A 20,595-nucleotide genomic window follows, 5' to 3' on the forward strand; every position below is an offset into this window, starting at 1 on the left:
GCAGCAGTCATAAAACATCATATTTTACCCATAGGCATGTATTCGGAAGAAGCTCGTGAAACAAGAAACAGAAGTTTACGATGATTCCGAGGAAACCACTCCAGAAAGTTCGATCGTGTGGTTAGTCTGGAGGATGTTTTTAAAAGACTCCTCCTGACATCAGATCCGTACTTCTCACTATCCAATAGAAAATGTATGAAATATTCAAAAATCAGCCTTCCTGAATGCAGCCGTCATTTGATCTGTGACCCCTAATGCGTTTTTTTATTAGTTTCATTATTGCTAGAATATAAGTGTTTTTTTTTGTTTTCTATAAATTTTTTATTGATTTCTCAAATAAACTATTTTTCCGTTTTTCCGTTTCTGTTAACTATAATGATGATATAAATGATACGATGTGTACGGTTATTCCTCACGTAGCCAAAAGTAGTCAAAAATAATATAGAAAGGTTATATGAAAAATGGCAATTTTGGTCAAGTTCAAATATAAATAAAAAGCTTTAAACAAAAAACACCTCTCCAGTTTTTTGATATAATGTATATTTTAATATGTTCTTTCAAACAAATTAAAATTTGAATTTTTTGGTTTGCTCCATTTGAAGTTATGGCTCATACAAAACGGCCATTTTTGAACACAAAATTCATAATAACTGCGAATAAAAAGCAGATATTAGAAATCTGTTTGCTACAAAAGATGCGCATAATGATTTGCTAAATACTTGCTGAACACATGATTTTGATAAGTTGATACCCAACAAAGTTATAACAAAAAAACTTGTTTTTGTAGGACCACCCTAACTTGTACACGAAAAATCATCATAAAACCTAAACGTTAATAGATAGACATTCAAAGTCTTCTACAAAGTTTCATCAATTATGTTGTTCTACATAATTGCTGAACACAATACAGCACTATCTTCTTACAGGAAAAAAATAATTTTCGTATCTAAGGAGTTTTATGAACCACCCTAAAAATATTTCATTCAAAAGTAGCGCCTTGTGATGTTGTACAACTTTGTCTTGGACGCCAAATGTCTTAAACCTAAGGCAAGAGCGCAAATAATTGTTTCCCGCTAAATTTCATTTCTGGACCACTGTGCAGTGGAGTGGAGTCTCCAAAAAAAAAAAAAATGTTTGCGTTCATTCTCGCGCTTTTGGCTCCCCGCACGAGGAATGAATCTCGATCGCCGGTTTTGAATTTTCCCGTGTATTTTGTGAACGTACTCAGCCGTTGGTTTTACTCGTCAGATTCATTCGGCAAAGGACGAGTATTTCCAATTTTTTTTGGAAAGAACTTCTTTCAATCAGTTTTCCATTTTTGCACTTTTATGATTTTTCGGTCTCTCCAAAAAAAAAATCAAAGAACAAATAAGAATCTCATTCAAATGCGTAATTTGTGGACAATTATTCGATTCATCAATGTTGAAGTCGACAAACAACATGGCACGTACATACATTCTGTTATGTTTGCACAGAGATTCACAATAAAAATGTCAAGAAATCAATGAAATGCCGCTGCATAGTGATATGTATGTTACTCCACGTCATAAATCGCAAAAAAATCCCTATCATGTTTTATCAAAATGCAAACATTGGCATTAACGTGCCGAGACAGTGTCGCGAGCATTATTTATCTTCCCAAGAAAATCAACTAGTTTTCGCGGTAAAATCGATACATCAACCGCTGCTGATGATCACCGGTATGAAATTCTTGGACAATTGCGCACGTTTCGGATTAGATTAGATTTTTGCGGGGATCCTGTCACTATTTTATGAGTGTTCAATCGAAAACGGTTTTATTCAGAAATTACAAGAGACAATTTTGAAGAGTCCGACCAAAAAATCGAATGAATATGTTGAAAAAATGAGGAGGAAATGAAATTAACTAATTTTCGGCCATTTTAAATTGGGATAATTAAAGTACACGTACACGTTTTTCTATTAACCATACTTCAATTTTTTATTTCATTGATAAATATGAAAAAAATTGACAAAAATGATCAAAATGATCGAATTGACCAAAATAACTGAAATGACCAGAATGACAAAAATGACAAAAATGACAAAAATGACAAAAATAACAATAATGACAAAAATGACACAAAAATGACAAAAATGACAAAAATGACAAAAATGACAAAAATGACAAAAATGACAAAAATGACAAAAATGACAAAAATGACAAAAATGACAAAAATGACAAAAATGACAAAAATGACAAAAATGACAAAAATGACAAAAATGACAAAAATGACAAAAATGACAAAAATGACAAAAATGACAAAAATGACAAAAATGACAAAAATGACAAAAAATGACAAAAATGACAAAAATGACAAAAATGACAAAGATGACATAAATGACAAAAATTACAAAAATGACAAAAATGACAAAAATGACAAAAATGACAAAAATGACAAAAATGACAAAAATGACAAAAATGACAAAAATGACAAAAATGACAAAAAGACAAAAATTACAAAAATGATGAAAATGATAAAAATGATAAAAATGACAAAAATGACAAAAATGACAAAAATGACAAAAATTACATAAATGACATAAATGACATAAATGACATAAATGACATAAATGACTATAATGTCAAAAATGACGAAAATGAGAAAAATGACATAAATGACGAAAATTTAAAAAATGACAAAAATGACAAAAATGACAAAAATGACAAAAATGACAAAAATGACAAAAATGACAAAAATGACAAAAATGACAAAAATGACAAAAATGACAAAAATGACAAAAATGACAAAAATTACAAAAATGACAAAAATGACAAAAATGACAAAAATGACAAAAATGACAAAAATGACAAAAATTACGAAAATTACCAAAATGACGAAAATGACAAAAATGACAAAAATGACAAAAATGACAAAAATGACAAAAATGACAAAAATGACAAAAATGACAAAAATGACAAAAATGACAAAAATGACAAAAATGACAAAAATGACAAAAATGACAAAAATGACAAAAATGACAAAAATGACAAAAATGACAAAAATGACAAAAATGACAAAAATGACAAAAATGACAAAAATGACAAAAATGACAAAAATGACAAAAATGACAAAAATGACAAAAATGACAAAAATGACAAAAATGACAAAAATGACAAAAATGACAAAAATGACAAAAATGACAAAAATGACAAAAATGACAAAAATGACAAAAATGACAAAAATGACAAAAATGACAAAAATGACAAAAATGACAAAAATGACAAAAATGACAAAAATGACAAAAATGACAAAAATGACAAAAATGACAAAAATGACAAAAATGACAAAAATGACAAAAATGACAAAAATGACAAAAATGACAAAAATGACAAAAATGACAAAAATGACAAAAATGACAAAAATGACAAAAATGACAAAAATGACAAAAATGACAAAAATGACAAAAATGACAAAAAATGACAAAAAAATGACAAAAAGTGACAAAAATGACAAAAATTACAAAAAAAGACAAAAATTACAAAAATGACAAAAATGACAAAAATGACAAAAATGACAAAAATGACAAAAATGACAAAAATGATAAAAATGACAAAAATTACAAAAATGACAAAAATGACAAAAATGACAAAAATGACAAAAATGACAAAAATGACAAAAATGACAAAAATGACAAAAATGACAAAAATGACAAAAATGACAAAAATGACAAAAATGACAAAAATGACAAAAATGACAAAAATGACAAAAATGACAAAAATGACAAAAATGACAGAAGTGACAAAAATGACATCAATGACAAAAATGACAAAAAGGACAAAAATTATACAAATTACAATTATTACAAAATATTTAAAAAAAAAAAACAAATTTTACAAATATTACAAAAATTACACAAATGACAAAAATGACGCAAATCACAAAAATAACAAAAATGACATTTTTTTCTAGAACTTTATGAATATTCTATAAAATTTCACAGTGGCTTAAAAGTACTATATTAAAGTTTCAAAATCAGTTCCATCGGAGTAATTTTTGCAAAATTTTTGAAATTGTGGAGCAAAACAACGAATAAAGCTTAGTTCTTTTAGAAATGGGGCAGTTTCGAATGCGTGTATCTCTAAAACCATTCCATTGATACAAATACTTTCTTTAAAGGAAATGGAGGAAATGTTATGATTATTCTTCAAAAAATTTGAAAAAAATAGTTTATCGTTTTTTGTAAGAAAAAAATCTACTTTGTTCTTGGTATCTCCCATCGGCTGGCGCACACTTTTTTCAGTCATTATATTGATCAGTTTTTTTAAATTTATACTTTGTCTAATCTGTATTTTAGGTGGCTACATCCCCCTCCTTAAATTTCCGCTACTTTTCGGTCCAATACTTCTCTTTTGAAAGAACCTGATGGCAATTTAGTGGATAAAGCTGTTTCGAAATTGACAAAACTAGATTTTTTTTGAGCCACTTTAAAACGGTTTTTAATGCAATTTCTGCTGGCAAAATCTGACAATAACGAAGTAAAACCATCATGAAATTGATCTTAAAGTATAATCGGTTAGTATAGATCGTAGGTTGCGAAGGGTACATACAAGATTACTATTTTTAGGCTTCAAAAGTCAGCTAAAGCCAAAATTTTTGTTTTGATAATTGTTGTTCTTTTTCCATAAGAGCAGAATTTTGGCAAATCATTATATTTTATGCAAAACAACCAGCAAATACATACTTTAATTTACTCGGGACCTTGCCACGAGCAGACAGGGTAAAGGATTCAACCGCTGGAATTTGTTTGAAATAGGGGTTTTCATAAGTTTTGTTGTTCCTCAGAAATCATCTGGCTCATTGCCACGGTACCGGCTATACAGTTTACGAGCTCTGGAACAAGCAAAAAAAATGTTGCTTGATGTTGGATTTGAATGACTCATTACTAGGCAACCCTTTCAGCTTGTCGAAGAAAAATTTTCTGGACATTTCAGCGATCCACCCTTAGTTTTTCGCTTATTCCAAACTAAAAATGCTGCTAAGAGACTTTACTTTCCAGATGATCCTTAACCGTAATTACTGATCATGCGCTTCACTTCAATGCTTGATATGAACTTTGTGGACATTTTTGGCAATGTTTGCAAACTTTTCCACCACTGACACACAGTAATTATTTGAATAATCGACGGTTTTGTCAGCTGTCAATTAAATATTGGTGGATTTTGAAGGAAACTGTGCAAAATTATTTTTTTCATTTTCTCTGACATCGTAAATATCTCAAAAAACGCGTAAATTTGAAATTTTGAAAAAAAAAAAAAATGGTCGGATAGTACTTTTTACAGGTAGCAAAATACTATCAAATTGAATTTTGAATTTTCGATGAATAGTTACCGAGCTATTAGCAAAGGAAAGTGTCCCATTTCTAAAAGAACTAAGCTTTAGATGCCATTTTCGCCATATTTGTTAAAAAAAAATTTTTGGAAACCTGTCAACTTGATACGAAATAACCGAAAAAAGTTCCTCGTCTGAGAACACGACAATCAACTGAGCGCTCAAGTCGCAGTGTTTTAATTCGTTCTGTTATCAAATGGCGCTTTGCTCTTACCTTTTATGATGCACGATGCACGATGCTTACTATATTTTTTTCTAGACGCCCAACATCAAATCTGGTTTTTACAAGCCTTTGCAGGGTGTCTCCGTTCATTGGATTAATATGAAATATGTATGTATGTCAAGTATTCCAGTAAATTCCAGCCTGTCTTTTTTATCCAGATTCGATCGGAAATTTAAACTGTGCATCCGATAAGATCTGGCTAAGGTGATCATCATAGTGGTATGTACGTGAAACATGCAGAAGAGCTTCGAGTACCTATGAGGAGAAATTATTCGCAACATAACGTAATATGGCTTAAAAATGTTGCAAACGCAGGAAAAAAATCTCTCCCTCCTTAACGATCATCAGCATCGTCAAAGAGATGGGAGCCTGAAAATAGTTGCCGACTCATGCTCATCGGCCTCACAAGAAGAAGCAAAAAGAAACCACAGAGACTCGCTGTGCTATATTTAATCCCATTCACAAGCACGGGGGCTGGCAAACCCAGCACCTTTATGAAGTAAGGTATGTAGTAGTTTTTTATGATGTCAATCATGCCGAAAAAAATCTGCAAGGTATCACTTTCGGCACGCCTCAACGACCGCATGGCACACGGTCATGGAACAACGATGACGTCAAAACTGGACCTACTGAGCCAATAGCAATCCAACCCCCAACTCCACAAAACTGAACGAACGAATCGGCCGGCCAACCGGAGGTCAATATTTACTCCATTAAATCATTTATCACATGGTTGGCCCAGGCGTTTACCGAATGAATGGAGTGCTGATGTCTGGTGGCTGTCGGAGGCTGTCAATGGACCAATAATCAAGATTCTGATTCATCCTCTACTGTTGGTTCATCCAAACGAGAGTTCGCCTACCTACGTCTAGTAAGGTAGGCCTGATGAAGCTATTGACTACCGGTTCAGTTATTATAGATTCGAATCTAAATACGTCATCCGACGGATTCGCCAATCATCACTTGAATTGCGGATTTTGATTTGGATGTCGCTACTGTTTGTCGAACATTTATAAAAGGAATCTAATGAATGCGCACTTAGCAACTGAACGCTTGAGTAATTTCTCTTCTCGAGTGGTTACACCAATTATATTAACGAATTAGGCCAGTCACTCTCAATGTTAATCAATCTGGCTGCCAGTTTGGAATAAAAAGCGACGAACTAATTGAAGTTACGGAAGCGAAATTTCTCCACAAGAATATGTAAGAACCCAACGGCTCTTTGAGGTTATTTCGAACAATATCTGGTTTCTCAAAAACTATCGTAACGGTGAAATTTTAGATTCACAGTCTACACATTCTACCAACCACTTTCACAGCAGAAAAATGTGTAAATTCGGTCAGCTGCCTTCGAATCTACAAATAACTCAACTATTGAACAAGGTGCCAATTGTCGATGGTTGATTTTTTTTTTTTGCAAAGACGTCAGTTGATGTCATGCCGATGGCATTGACGTTCGATTTTCGACAGTCCAAAGTCCAAAAACATTAGACACTTTGAAATGATGTAATCTGTCAATACCTACCTACCTGCTTTCGATCCCGTTGTGAGCGAATCTCGGAACATACTGTATCGAACAATCACGCTTGAATGGTAAATTATGAATGGGTTTCATGAGCAAAAAAAAAAGTGCAAACTCATCCGGTAATTTTTTTTCTTCTTCAGTATTTCGTTCAGGTTGAGTCTGTCAATCTGGGGAATTCCCAAGTTGTAGAGCAAACTTGACATCTCATGGATCGCTGTATAACCTGTAGCGAATTGATTGATATCCTTTTGATGATTTTTCACATTATTTTTTTTCTCTTTTGGTTTCAGGAAATCTGAGGGGGTTCTACAGTTCCGCAGCAGTATCCGGTAAGTAAAAGTTTATATTAATCATTGCTGCTTGTTATGCCGAACAGGTGAAATTGGCAACTAAGCTTTTTTGAAAGGTGTGAAAATGAACAATCGAATTTGCCAAATTTGAACAACTTTGTCATAAAACAACATACTTGTTGAACCCTAATTTACCTTAAACATAATGAAAAGTTTTATTGTTTTTAACGAAAGAAACGAAACAATCGAGAGAAATTGGCGAAGTTCGAGTAGGCGTTGACTTCAAAGGACGTCAACAATTTTGCTTCGTGAAAAAATTATTTCTTGCTAAAGTGGAAAAAGTGTAATCGAAATCAAATTGAGTGCGAAGGTGAATAAAATCGTAGGATATGCTTAGGTAAATTGAAAAATGACCACGAAAAGTCATATAGAGGAAAATGCGAGACGAGAAAAGCAAATGGGTTTCACATGGTTGGCCTGGCCGTAATGCAGTTTATAATGTAACAGATACTGTATTGAAATGAAAAAGGAAGGGTACTTAATAATTCGGCTATGTTGGAATTAGAAGATTAAGAAGAAGAAAAGACGAGAACGAAAAAAATTGTAATAGCTACAGAAATTTCAAAAATGTCAAAAATTATCAGAACCACTCTAAAATGAGAATAATAACAAAAACCACAAAAAATGACCAAAGTAAACAATGACAAACATCACAACAACGACAAAAATAGTTTTAACGGCAAAAATAACAATAATTAAAAATAACCGCGAATAACAAAAATGAAAAATTAAAATTAAAATAATCAGAAAAATGGAAAAACTGACAATATTGAGTGAAATGACAAAGATTACAAAAATTATAAAAAATAACAGAAATGACAAAAATTAGAAAAAAAAAACTAAAATGATAAACATGACAAAATCAACGAAAATGATTAAAAAATACTTACATGCCTTAGCAGGCAAAGTTGGCAAAATTTACAACAAATCTTAAAATGACAGACGTTACAAGATTGATGAAAACGGCAAAATACCAAAAATGACAGAAGTGACAATAGAGAACAAAGATTATAGAAATGATAAAAAATGATAAAAATACTAAAAATTACAAATAATAACAAATGACAAAAATAACAAAATTGAATAAAATAACGAAAATAACATTATTGACAGAAATGACAAAAATGCCAAAAATAATTGGCAAAAAATTTAAAAAATGATTTATACAATAATAAGTCAAATTTTACAATAATTAAAAAATATGACAAATGACAATATGACAAATTATAAAAATACCAAAAAGAATAAAACGACTCAAATGACAAAAATAACAAAATTGACTAAAATAACAAAAATATTTAAATTGACAAAAATGTCCAAAATGCTAAAAAAAACAAAAATGGCCAAAATGACAAAAAATTAAAAAAGTGATTTTAACAATAATAAGTGAAATATTAAAAGAATTACAAAATATGACAACAGGATCAAAATGGCTAAAAAAGGTTTAGTTAGGTAAACGACATGTGATTCGTGTGATTTATCTTTGCCATTTTGTGTGGTTTTTGAGTCATTTGGAAAATGCTACCAGTTATGCCGAAATATAAAATTTGTGAAGATAAATTGCCGGTCAGGAATTCGAGCCAAATTGTGGTTTGTTTCAATTGATATTTTTAAGTTTCTAAATAAGATTTACAAAGATTTACTACGACGACTTATATTTTGAACATTTCAATGAGTTTTATTTGGTGGTGAGTCTTCTGAAAAATTACAAACGAAGTCCATGTTAGCTTAAAAAAATTGACTTAGTCAGTCGACACCAGATCGACGATTTATGCATTTTTAAGTTAAGTATTTACCATAGGCAAGTTGATGGTGCTGTGAGGTGCGTCTTTGTTGAAATATATAAAAATACTGGAAGTAAACAATATTTGCTTACTAGCTGATTTTATCCGGCCTTGCTCGGGTTCACATAAAATATAAATCGAAATGAGTCGTTTGACTTTTTGAAATTTTGAAAGCTTTTTGTTCATCTTCATAACAAATTGGACCATGTTTGGTCATGTGAGATTTGTAAGTTTTGTTAGTCTTCTTAAAGTTTTAATTGAGATTATAAGCAAAGTTTATCGTTTTCATATTATTGAATAACTAATAGCTTGTAGGTTTGCTAATAGAAATTTGAACTAATTTCGCTTGAATGCTTATCCGTTCTATCACGAAAAACATTTTAATGTAAGGTTGCCAGGTTGCACAGATTTGACCGGATTTGCTAGAACATTTGACTCAAAATTTGAGGTAAGGGGATTTTTTTTTTATTATCTGACAATTTGCGCCGGGGGTCTTCGGATTTTTTCCAAAATTTCAAATTTTGTTCGTTTCAGCACCCTAAAAAAACATGTATTTTTGCAGATTTCTAAGACTTTTATTTTTCGAGTTAGATAACGTTTAAGTTTTTTTTGAAAAAAAAATTACCCTCTTTTCAAATGCCCACAACTTTGTCAATTTTCAACGTAGAATAAAAAATAGCACATCAAAACGCATTAAAATTTTACCAGCTATCCAAAGAAAATATAAACAAAAAATTATATATTCATTCTTGGTATAAAATAAAGTAAATATGTTAAAAACAACGTCCAAAAGTACCGTCTGCACCACCAAAATTTTTTAAACATATTTCATTTTGTAGTCCTATTAATTTCACAACTTTCATCTGAAGACACCAAAGTGGGCCATAAACTCCTTCAAGAGTTATGAAAGAAATAGTGACAATAAATCTCTTTTTTAACGTCAAAAACTACCAATTTTCGAACAACTGCACTCACATATAGGGACTTCTTCTCCTATCGTACGCAAGTGCACCGAGAGCTAAAAATCTGCAAAAAATACCATTTTATAGTCGAATTAGTTTTACAACTTTCACCTCAAGACACCAAAATGAACCAATCACTCCTTCGAGAGTTATGGAAGAAATAAGGACCATAATGTATTCTTATGCCCGCGTCAGGGTATAACGATTCTCGCACAGTCACGCGCTTATACGCAGAACACCATTTACACAAATGTTCATTCTTAAGCGTACCCTAGAAACGATTATATTCATTGATTGTTCTATGATCTATTTTTTTTTTTAAAGAGAAGATAAATAAATTATCAATAAAATAATATCTACGTGCTTTGTTTACAACTCTGCACCCACACAGGGTACCTCGATTTTAGCAATGGTCGCATTGCTAATGTTCGTTCAAGCGTGCTGTTTTTGGGTAATTTTTTCAGTCGTCGAGTATTTCTTTTCACAAAACTCACAGAAAAAGTAAAATACAATCAGTGCCTTCATAAATCTTCATAAATAACTCAAACCGGTAGCATTAAATATAGTTAAATAGAGTTTTTTAGACTAATTTTTTTCGTTTTTTGGAATCGGGAATATCCTGTGACCATACGAGAAAATCAGAAAAAATGCGGGAAATGAAAAATTGAAATTGAGTGACCACCCTGCATATTGTATTTTAGTTCTTCTGTTAATGTTGCGAAAAGAAGTAATAAAAACAGAAAAAATGACAAAAAAATAAACCTTTCTCCTGAATCTAGTGCACATTCCTCCACTGAGACCATGAGAAGTGACAGTTTTCGCTTGCAGCGCATATTGTGGTCAGAATGATAGCAAATGTCACCTTAACTTAAAAAGTATATTTTATCAGTAATAATTCGAGAGATTGATGCAAATATATGGAGGTTAGCAGTCTTCAAATAGTGGAACCAAAAATTAACGGGACTTTTTAATTCGCTAGCTCAATCGAAACTTAGCACCATAATTAAACTACTGACGAAAAATTAGCGGACTAGCGCTTTTGTGCCGAACACTGGATTTAAGTATTTATAAGTTATACCTGGAATCATAAAATTCCATGCATTCGTTCCCAAATATGAATGGAACATAACCGCCGTAGAATACTCTGCACGACATAGCCACATAGCACGACGAAGCTCTCGCTTAAGGATCCGAATGTAGTCAATATCTTTTTTTGTTACAAATACCTGTCAGATGACTTCTTCAAATAAGAAATGTATAATCTCATTCAGCTAATTTCTATTCAATTATTCTAATCGTATTGTTAAAAATACGTACTCAAATGCACGATTGAACGTACATTAGTGATGCGACCATTGCTAAAATCGAGGTACCCTGTGTGGGTGCAGAGTTGTAAACAAAGCACGTAGATATTATTTTATTGATAATTTATTTATTTTCTCTTTTGAAAAAAAAAATAGATCATAGAACAATCAATGAATATAATCGTTTCTAGGGTACGCTTAAGAATGAACATTTGTGTAAATGGTGTTCTGCGTATAAGCGCGTGACTGTGCGAGAATCGTTATACCCTGACGCGGGCATAAGAATACATTATGGTCCTTATTTCTTCCATAACTCTCGAAGGAGTGATTGGTTCATTTTGGTGTCTTGAGGTGAAAGTTGTAAAACTAATTCGACTATAAAATGGTATTTTTTGCAGATTTTTAGCTCTCGGTGCACTTGCGTACGATAGGAGAAGAAGTCCCTATATGTGAGTGCAGTTGTTCGAAAAATGGGAGTTTTTGACGTTAAAAATGAGATTTATTGTCACTATTTCTTTCATAACTCTTGAAGGAGTTTATGGCCCACTTTGGTGTCTTCAAATGAAAGTTGTGAAATTAATAGGACTACAAAATGAAATATGTTTAAAAAATTTTGGTGGTGCAGACGGTACTTTTGGACGTTGTTTTTAACATATTTACTTTATTTTATACCGAGAATGAATATATATTTTTTTGTTAATATTTTATTTGGATAGCTGGTAAAATTTTAATGCGTTTTGATGTGCTAGTTTTTATTCTACGTTGAAAATTGACAAAGTTGTGGGCATTTGAAAAGAGGGTAATTTTTTTTTCAAAAAAACTTAAACGTTATCTAACTCGAAAAATAAAAGTCTTAGAAATCTGCAAAAATACATGTTTTTTTCAGGTGCTGAAACGAACAAAATTTGAAATTTTGGAGAAAATCCGAAGACCCCCGGCGCAAACCCGTCAGATAATAAAAAAAAATCCCCGTAAGTCTGGCCCGGTCCGGTTTCCCGGATTTTGTTGCAAAAAGCCCGGATTTTGCCTGGATTTAATCACATCATTTTTAAAACGTAACATAAACTGAGATTTATTTATTATAAATGTTCTTTTTTACGTTCAAAAAGAAGTTATAAATGGCAAAATTTAGAAATAATTATGACTCGTGTTTGGAAGCTTGATATACAATTTAAAATCTGCTGATGTGGTTTGTTGATAAAAAATATTGCGAGTATATTTTTCGTTATTTTTACTGAATAATTCCGCGGTTTTGACCAAGTTTGCTCGGATATTGCCAGGATATCGGTTTGAACATTTTGAAATCAAATGCTGGATTTGGCCAGGTTTTTTCGATAAAATTGGCTGGATTACTCCGGTCCCGATACGGCAATTCTGGCAACCTTATTTTACACCCACCATTTTTCTGGAAGCTTGAATTGATTTACCATTTTTTTAGCAAATGATATCCTTTTTTTGTATCTTTTATCTAGTGAAAATCCCATGTATTGAGCTTGTAAACAAATTTTAACGACCTCTTTTCAAGATCTCCCCGTAGAATGGAATTCCCATTTAAGTTTTATTTTGTACTTAGAAATTTCTAAATAGATTTCCGCTGAAACCTTATAAAAGCCTTCCTCTGCATGTTTTCAATGTGCTTTTTAAGTTCTCTTATAATTGGATGGTAGAATTGAACACATCGATGATCAATAATATCTTAAAATATAAAAAATTGAAAATGAAATTGAATTGTACAAAACTAAAAACTTCAGATTCAATTACTAAAAGTCTCGTGCGTTGGATTTGTTTTAATTTTTTGGATGAAATGAACGTTTAATTGTCTAACTCCTATTGTGAATTAAATTCCTACATGGCAATCAAAGTGTTGAGATCGCAGTCTTGAACTTACAGCCCTCAGTTTTATTATTATTTTATTTGTTCGGAAAAAGCTGCTTTTTAGGTTTTCTTGAATATTTTCTTCACATGCGATGCCAAATAAATTTTAATATAAGAAGCTTAATGTTAAATTCTCTGGCCAGGATTAGAGAGAAAAAGTTATAACGTTTCAAACAGAGTATTAAGTAATCTTTTTATGACATGAAAGTTAGCAAGACTGACGGATCAAATTATAAAATATTCATAATTCTTGCTATCAATACTGTTATATTGCTTTTGATTAAATAAATCTAAATGTTATTGAAAATTTAGAGTCACTTATTAGATTTTTCCAACTGTGAAGTTTGTTGTTCTCGAGGTATTTTTCAAAGGAGTATAGAAACCTTGTTAGAGGCTTCCGAAAACTCGAAACTTTAGATCAAAACGAAATCTCTTTTTGAAAAACTGACAAATATTAAACGTTCATTTGCACCAAAAGGAACACTTTTAAGACCCCAGGCGATGTTAAATTCTAAAAAAAACCGCGATTTGATACACCTGTTAGTTTTACACCTGCATTTGCATTGAATACCAAATTTGCAGGCTTTTCTGATCGGAGCAATCCTTCTGAAACGACCGGATTTTATCGGAGATTTTTTGTCCAAAAACAACACTAAGATGCCCATAAAATGAGGCGTTGAAAAGATTAAAAAACTAAATGGAGGTTTCAAAAAAAAGCTAACTTCTTTGTGTTCACTAATTTGGTTATCAGACTAGGGAGTGTTCTAAAAAATGCAACACTTTGTTTGGAGAAAAGATTGTGAATGCACGGATGGTAATTGACTAAATTTTCAGTGAAGCTACCCAGTAAAGTAATGTTTTCATGTGCAAAAATGGGTGACAATCTGTTAAGCGGTTTTTTAGATAGCGTCAAATATAGAAGCTTATTGAAAAAAAAAAAATTAGGGCAGGATCGTGAAGAATCCGGAAAAGTCCCAGTAGGAGATCCCAAAACAGCTGCAAATCAACTATTCGACCAATGTTCTTATGGTAAATTGTTCAAAGAGACCTAGAAGATCTAACAGCTAAAATTTGAAGAAAAAAAAGTTCTGATGATTGATTCTATGAAGGTAAGGGAATGTAAAAAGTTTAATCCAGCGCAATCGGAAAAAGTCTATCGGAATAGTGGTAAAGAAGGTCAATTTGTCTGTCTAATTCGTTCAGTTGACCGTGGTTTTATATCCACAATGTAAAAAGTTGACAACCAGTAAAATAAACAAAATACGGTGGTCAAATCGTACGCCAAATATTTGGTCCGCTTGCGGGAAGATGTTTTGAAAAAAACGTAATGTACAGAGAAATGAACTCTTTAGCGGGCACCTGACAGGTTTCACGCTAGTAACTTTTCGTTGAGTCTCGCCTGGACAAATAAGAAGAAAAAGTCAAAAAATCTGAGGTGTCTGACGATTTGTGGAAGCTGCAAAACAGTAAATGTTACATAACGATTGACACAATTAGCGACTAGATATACAAAAAAAACTGTCTTCAAATGCGCCCGTTTTCCCTGCATAGCACTTCCATAGGTGCCACAAAGTAAAAACTCTGATTTGGTTGGATTTGGAATCGTGCCATATCGTGTGTAAAAAATTCTAATATAATAACAGATAGGACAATCTGTTAAATTTGCCATGCTTTGGCTTAAATTAAAAGTTTTGAGCAATTTCGAAGGTTATGATTCAGGAAACAAATAACGTAATAAAAACTAGTCTAGATTTGGAAAAGGAGTGGTTCAAAGTATGATGCCGCACGTGGCGCCCAAAAATTAAAGTCGATAAATGTACTTCTTCATTGGACGCTATTTAAAAAATCACATAACAGATCGTCTCAAAATTTGCACATCTACACACACGCTACATTACTAGGCAGCTTCCCTGAAAATGTCTTCAATTTTCATCCATAAATTCAAAAATTATTCATCAATCAAAGTGTTGAATTTTATACGATAACACTCCTTATCTGGTTTCAGTACTCAAATCTGTTCAATTTTGTTTTCTATTGGGTAGGTTATCACTTGTTGACCCAACGCATTAGACGAAGACCCGATTGAAATTAATGTGTTCTGTTGTACTGCGTTTGAAAGAAGAAAGCAGTATAAAATTATATAAAAACAATTGAACGCGAGGATCATTCAGCATGATTGACATGATTAAAAGATAATGATGTAAGGAAAAAAAAATTGGCATGAAATTTTAATACGAGCTAAAGAATTTCTTTCAATTCATAATTGAAAACAAATAAAAATTTGACTGTTTCATCTGAACTCTTAACTGATAGGCTCAGTGCGCTTTGTTCAAAATTAACGACAATACAAGGTAACGAACCACGAGTGAATTTTCCGAATGTCTAAGTATATTTCACAGGTTCATATAAGATGGCTGCTGCAACTTTTGCTCTTACAATTTACACCATATTGGTTTCGATCAAATTAGTCTCTTCCAGGATAATGAACTAGAGAAAAAAAATTATTTTTCTAGGTCTTTAAATTCATCATCAAAATCCTTACCTTTTTGCAGGGGCTAGCCTTGATTATGGGCTTGTAGAACAGGTCAATTATATCCATCCAGCTGGATCCTTCGCATTCGTTCAGCTTGGTAGCCAAACAACCTCGGGTTGCGGCCAGATCGTCACACTCCTTCTTGTCGTAGTCGGAAATATCCAATGCTTCCGTTGTATTCGAGATCAGCTCCAAACACTCGCCAATATATTCCATTGCCTTGTCTTCGCATTTGCTGAATCCTTCTTCAGCTGTGAAAGAGAAGAATATTTAACAAAATTAAGCCGTTCTCACTCATTTGAGGTGGGACTGTTTACAGAACAAGATCGCTCCATCGTTTTTGCAGATCAAGTTAAGTCCCTCCGGAATCATGTTGATGAGAATGTCGACAAGTTCAGCCTCTTCGGGATCCATGCACTTGCGAAGTTCATGCACCACAGGATCCAGACAGCCTAGTGCACTTTGAACTTGGGGACAGTATCTTTAAAAAAAAAAATCAACAATAAATCGGAAGGTTTAACATTTCAACTCGAACTTCTTACTTTTCGAAAAATGGTTTCCGGACCGCCAGATCCGCTGTAAGGGTGTCGACATCCTTACTCAAGGCTTCGAGGTCAACTTGGAAGTTCATACAAAATGGCAACATGCCAACCTGCGCTATGATCATGGTCATCGTTTCGTTGGAACCCGTCTTGTTTAAGCACATCGATTGTAGCTCGCCTAGCCATTGCTCAACTCCGTCTCCGGAACTTTCCGATGACTCCGATGAGCTGTCGAAAATCGACTTGGACAAAGCAACTGAACATGGACGTTCGAAAAAGCGGAAGTGAATCAACTTTAAATCATTTAACAACGACCGTAATCGGTGTACTTACAAGAAAGTAGCCCAAACAGGCAGATAAGGTAAATGCTTGTTTTAGACATTGCAGAAAGGCGTAGAACACTTATTGATAGTTTAAACTTGTACGATGTTGTGAGGATCGTTTCTAAGAGGTGACTGTGGCAGGTTTAGAATTTGTTCATCTTTTTCTTCGTTGATAAGGAAAATGTCTGTGTAAATGTTAGTAGGTAAATGGGCACATAATTGCGTTCTTCTTTGTAATGCTTATATTTCACACAGAACCACAAAAAAATGTTTTGGAGCTTTGAGGACTGCTTTTTGCGAGAATCGCAATCGCTTTTTGTTATCTTTACCGAGTGACCTTGAATTAAAAATATAAGAGTAAGAATACATACACAAAATAGTTGGTTCTTGTTTTTTGTTATTTTGCAACTATAAGAAAGTAACCCAGTTTTGTGGCGCGAATTTTAATAAAATCTCCTTGAACATTCACACAATCATATACCTATGATACACTTGTTCAAAGAGGCCCTGGAAATTTCTCTTTCAATGATTTCAATTCTCTCGAAAATTTGTACAAAACGCTTTCTAGGGATGAATCATCCCAGGGGATGTAAAACCTGTACAAAAAGAAGGTTCATTCGAAAGAGAGCATCATGCAGTTTCTCTCACTTCAGCTTCTCACCACTCTCGGCTTTCATCAGGATTTCTCCGTTCAAAACGATAATCGTCAATTTAACTTCACAACGAAATTTGAGCAATTCCCTCCAATGAAAGTTTCATTGCTTATTTACATATATGTATTCACATGCATGTACTTTCTGTGGGTTAAGGGTTTTAGCATTTGTAAGATACTAGCCATCATACCCTCGAAAGATGTACGCTAAGATTTGAGTAAAAGGAAGCTCTTCGAAGAAACATCAAGTTTTATTGAGATCCTGTATGTGTTTGTGTTCGTTTTAAGTGTACCTACATTTCCTTAAATAGTTATAAAATACACGAAGAAACATTTACTTTGCACCTGCTCTGGAATAAACAATATTCATTCTGAGGCTCTTGTCTTCTTTCGGCAGCTAATTCTAACTTTTTTCAATGTCTTGCCAATGTACTGGTGAGAACAATTGAACTTTTTGGCGACATCCCGTGTTGAAGGCACGAGAAAGAGATCGAAGCCCTTTTGCGTCCATAATTTTCGCTGGTCTGCCACTACCTTCCTTGCGAGTAGATGTTGGGGATTTCAGGATATGGTAAAAAGTGGAGGCCGCCACATTTTCTCTTTTGAAATGTTGTACTGTATACTTTTTGCCGAAACTGGGCAAACATAAACAATACAAAAATACTGGCGAAAAGAGGAGAAGAAAGCTAACACAACGCGCACACACGCTGACGACCAATCATCAAGTTTTATTTTGCCGAAATCAGTACATTTTTTGATTTTTCTAAAATCTACGGACTTGAGCGGTTTTCAATCTGGCAACGCTGGCTATTAGCTATGCTCTTAGCTATCTGTAATTGTATTTTTAAAAATCTAAAGATGCCAAAATGTGTCAAATTACGTCGACTGCAACACTGTTCCCATACTTTTCTGCTATGACTGAACCAATTTTGCCGGTTGATCTATTGAATTATACGTTTTTTAGCTGAATATTGTCTGAGAATCACATTTGAGTTACGCAACGAGGGTTTCAAAACTACATATGAATATTGTATAAATCTGTTAAGAAACAAGAAAAATAGAGCGGTTTTAACCACAGTATAAGAAAAATTCAGACATCAGCCGGTATTCCGATTGCCATTAAATATATCTTCGATAAATATTCTTCAGTGAGCATTTTCGATTATTAAAGGTTTATCGTATCCCTCCTTTCATTAATCCGATTTAGGTTACCTATTGCATTGTAAAGCTTCTGCAGATCTAGAGATTTATGAAGAAAGGATTTTTTTAACGAACACAAACACATACACTGCTGGCCAAAAGTTTGGGATCACCCGCTAAAAACATGCAAATTTTCATCGTTCATATCTCAGCCATCTTAGGACATATTGCAAATCTTCTGATCTCATTTGAAAGATAATGAGAAAATAGCTATTTCGAAGATATTTTGCCCACTTTTAAATATAATTTTTGTATGAATTTACGAAAAAAACAACAATTCCTTCGTTTCCAAACAAACCCTTCAGATCTGCAATACGATGTTAGATGAGAAAGATATGAATGAGATAAATTTTCATATTTTTAAAAGAATGATCCCAAACTTTTGGCCGATACACCATACTAGGGGTGATCCCAAACTTTTGGACGGTAACTTGAGTGTATATTTTATTAATTAAAAGTACATTCCTAAACTTTTGCACAAAATTTTTGTATTGTGTTTTGAGAAGTATAGAATAAGGATTCTAATGCACTTCAAATTTTGAAATTTGGTCCTCCCTATCCCGAGATGATCGGCTTTGAATATTGAGTGCGATCTATGAAAATGTTCTATCTTTCGGTTAAGTTTTAGGTGCAAAACTAAAACATTATTTCTGGGCAAAATACCTCCGAAATAGCTATTGCTGATTATCTTTCAAATAAGATCAGAAAATTTGCAATAGGTCCTAAGACGGCTGAGATATAAACGATCAAAATTTGCATGTTTTTTAGCGGGTGATCCCAAACTTTTGGCCGGCAGTGTATATGATCTCAATGATGCTTGATGTTTCCTCAAAGAGATTCCATGAACTTGACACCATGATGGCAAGCATCTTATAAATGTCAAAACCACCAAACCACAGAAAGTGTACTTAGTTTTCTATGACCTGGATTCGATCTCATGACCGTTGGCTAAGAAGACTTCAACGCTAGCCTAATCGCCACGGGCAGCAATCAGCTAGTGATCCTCGAATCTACAGTGAGGGGCAAAATAAAGTGTCCATCTTATTTTTTTTATCACTCCTTTTTTTCCTAGTTGAAATTCACCGAAAACACATCATAATCATTTTTCAAATATTGTTTATTATGTTCTTTTTAATTTTTGTTAATGTTTTAATTTTTGTTAAGATAGTTTTTCTGATAGAAAAAAAAAAACAATTAACATTCCAAAAAAAATGGGCAAAATAAAGTGTCCAACTCAAAAATCAATATAATTTCGATAAGTTTCCATCGCGAGGCCCCTCGAATTTGTTTGTTTTGTGTATGTTGACGTTTCATAAACAACTGGCTTGGCTCTGGAGTATTCAAACAGGTGTCTACATTCAAATAAGTTGTAAAATATGGAGAACGCATAAATTTCTGATTCCATTCCGTTGTCCATCCGGAAACTGGTTGTTCATGATGTGGATAGCGGTCAAACGCACCGGGAAGTGGCCAAGCATTACGAAATCAGCAAGACAGCGGTATCAAAAATCATGAAGAAGATGAAAACGTTCGGATCGGAGATTGATCGCCTAGGAAGAGGACTGAAGCCCAAGACAGATGCCAGAAAATCATTCTTGAAGTGAAGAAAAACGCAATGTCGCCGCATCCATGCAAAGGAGTACCATAGAAAGATCGTAGTGAGAAGGCCTTCCATCAGCCCGGTGAACAAGGCTAAGCGGCTCAAGTTCGTTAAGGAACACGCCGATAAACGCCTCGAGTACTGGAAAACATTGTTGTGGGCCGACGAATCCAAATTCGAGCTATTCAACCGGAAGAAGCGGGATCATATGTGGCGCAAGTCGGGTGAGAAGCTCCAAGATCGCCATATCCAAGGAACAGTCAAGCACGGAGGAAGTAACGTGATGGTGTGGGGGTGCTTTTCTTGGGGTGGGGTGGACAATTTGGTAAAAAATGACGGAATCATGACAGCTGAGTCATATTCCAATATCC

General features: G+C 33.4%; 2 protein-coding genes across 7 annotated transcripts in view; one reads left to right on the forward strand and one right to left on the reverse strand.

Annotated features, from left to right (window-relative positions):
- LOC129755801 (ribonuclease P protein subunit p25-like protein) overlaps positions 1–20,595 on the forward strand; it is a 137,471-nt gene that overhangs the window by 36,481 nt on the left and 80,395 nt on the right. For all 6 annotated transcript variants that reach the window (XM_055752456.1, XM_055752454.1, XM_055752458.1 and 3 more), the window contains one exon: positions 7,390–7,428. The gene's annotated coding sequence lies outside the window, so the exon portion shown is untranslated. The remainder of the gene's footprint in view (positions 1–7,389; positions 7,429–20,595) is intronic.
- Positions 15,655–17,097, reverse strand: LOC129755798 (27 kDa hemolymph glycoprotein-like). The gene is made up of 5 exons (XM_055752450.1): positions 16,783–17,097; positions 16,450–16,705; positions 16,225–16,388; positions 15,917–16,158; positions 15,655–15,861 (listed from the first exon to the last, which is right to left on the reverse strand). Exons 1-5 carry the CDS (start codon positions 16,829–16,831, stop codon positions 15,814–15,816), a joined length of 759 nt encoding a protein of 252 aa, XP_055608425.1. The 5' UTR covers positions 16,832–17,097; the 3' UTR covers positions 15,655–15,813.

The sequence above is a fragment of the Uranotaenia lowii genome, chromosome 3 (assembly GCF_029784155.1).
Source record: "Uranotaenia lowii strain MFRU-FL chromosome 3, ASM2978415v1, whole genome shotgun sequence".
Classification (NCBI taxonomy): Eukaryota; Metazoa; Arthropoda; class Insecta; order Diptera; family Culicidae; genus Uranotaenia; species Uranotaenia lowii.

What these genes read in the sequence shown, in the direction of transcription:
- LOC129755798 (XM_055752450.1), bottom strand. Translation starts at nt 16,831, where the DNA reads ATGTCTAAAACAAGCATTTACCTTATCTGCCTGTTTGGGCTACTTTCT. An exon ending in CCTGTTTGGGCTACTTTCTT is followed by an intron (nt 16,706 to 16,782) that starts GTAAGTACACCG and finishes GTCCATGTTCAG; the next exon opens with TTGCTTTGTCCAAGTCGATT. An exon ending in AGGCTAGCCCCTGCAAAAAG is followed by an intron (nt 15,862 to 15,916) that starts GTAAGGATTTTG and finishes TTTTTTCTCTAG; the next exon opens with TTCATTATCCTGGAAGAGAC.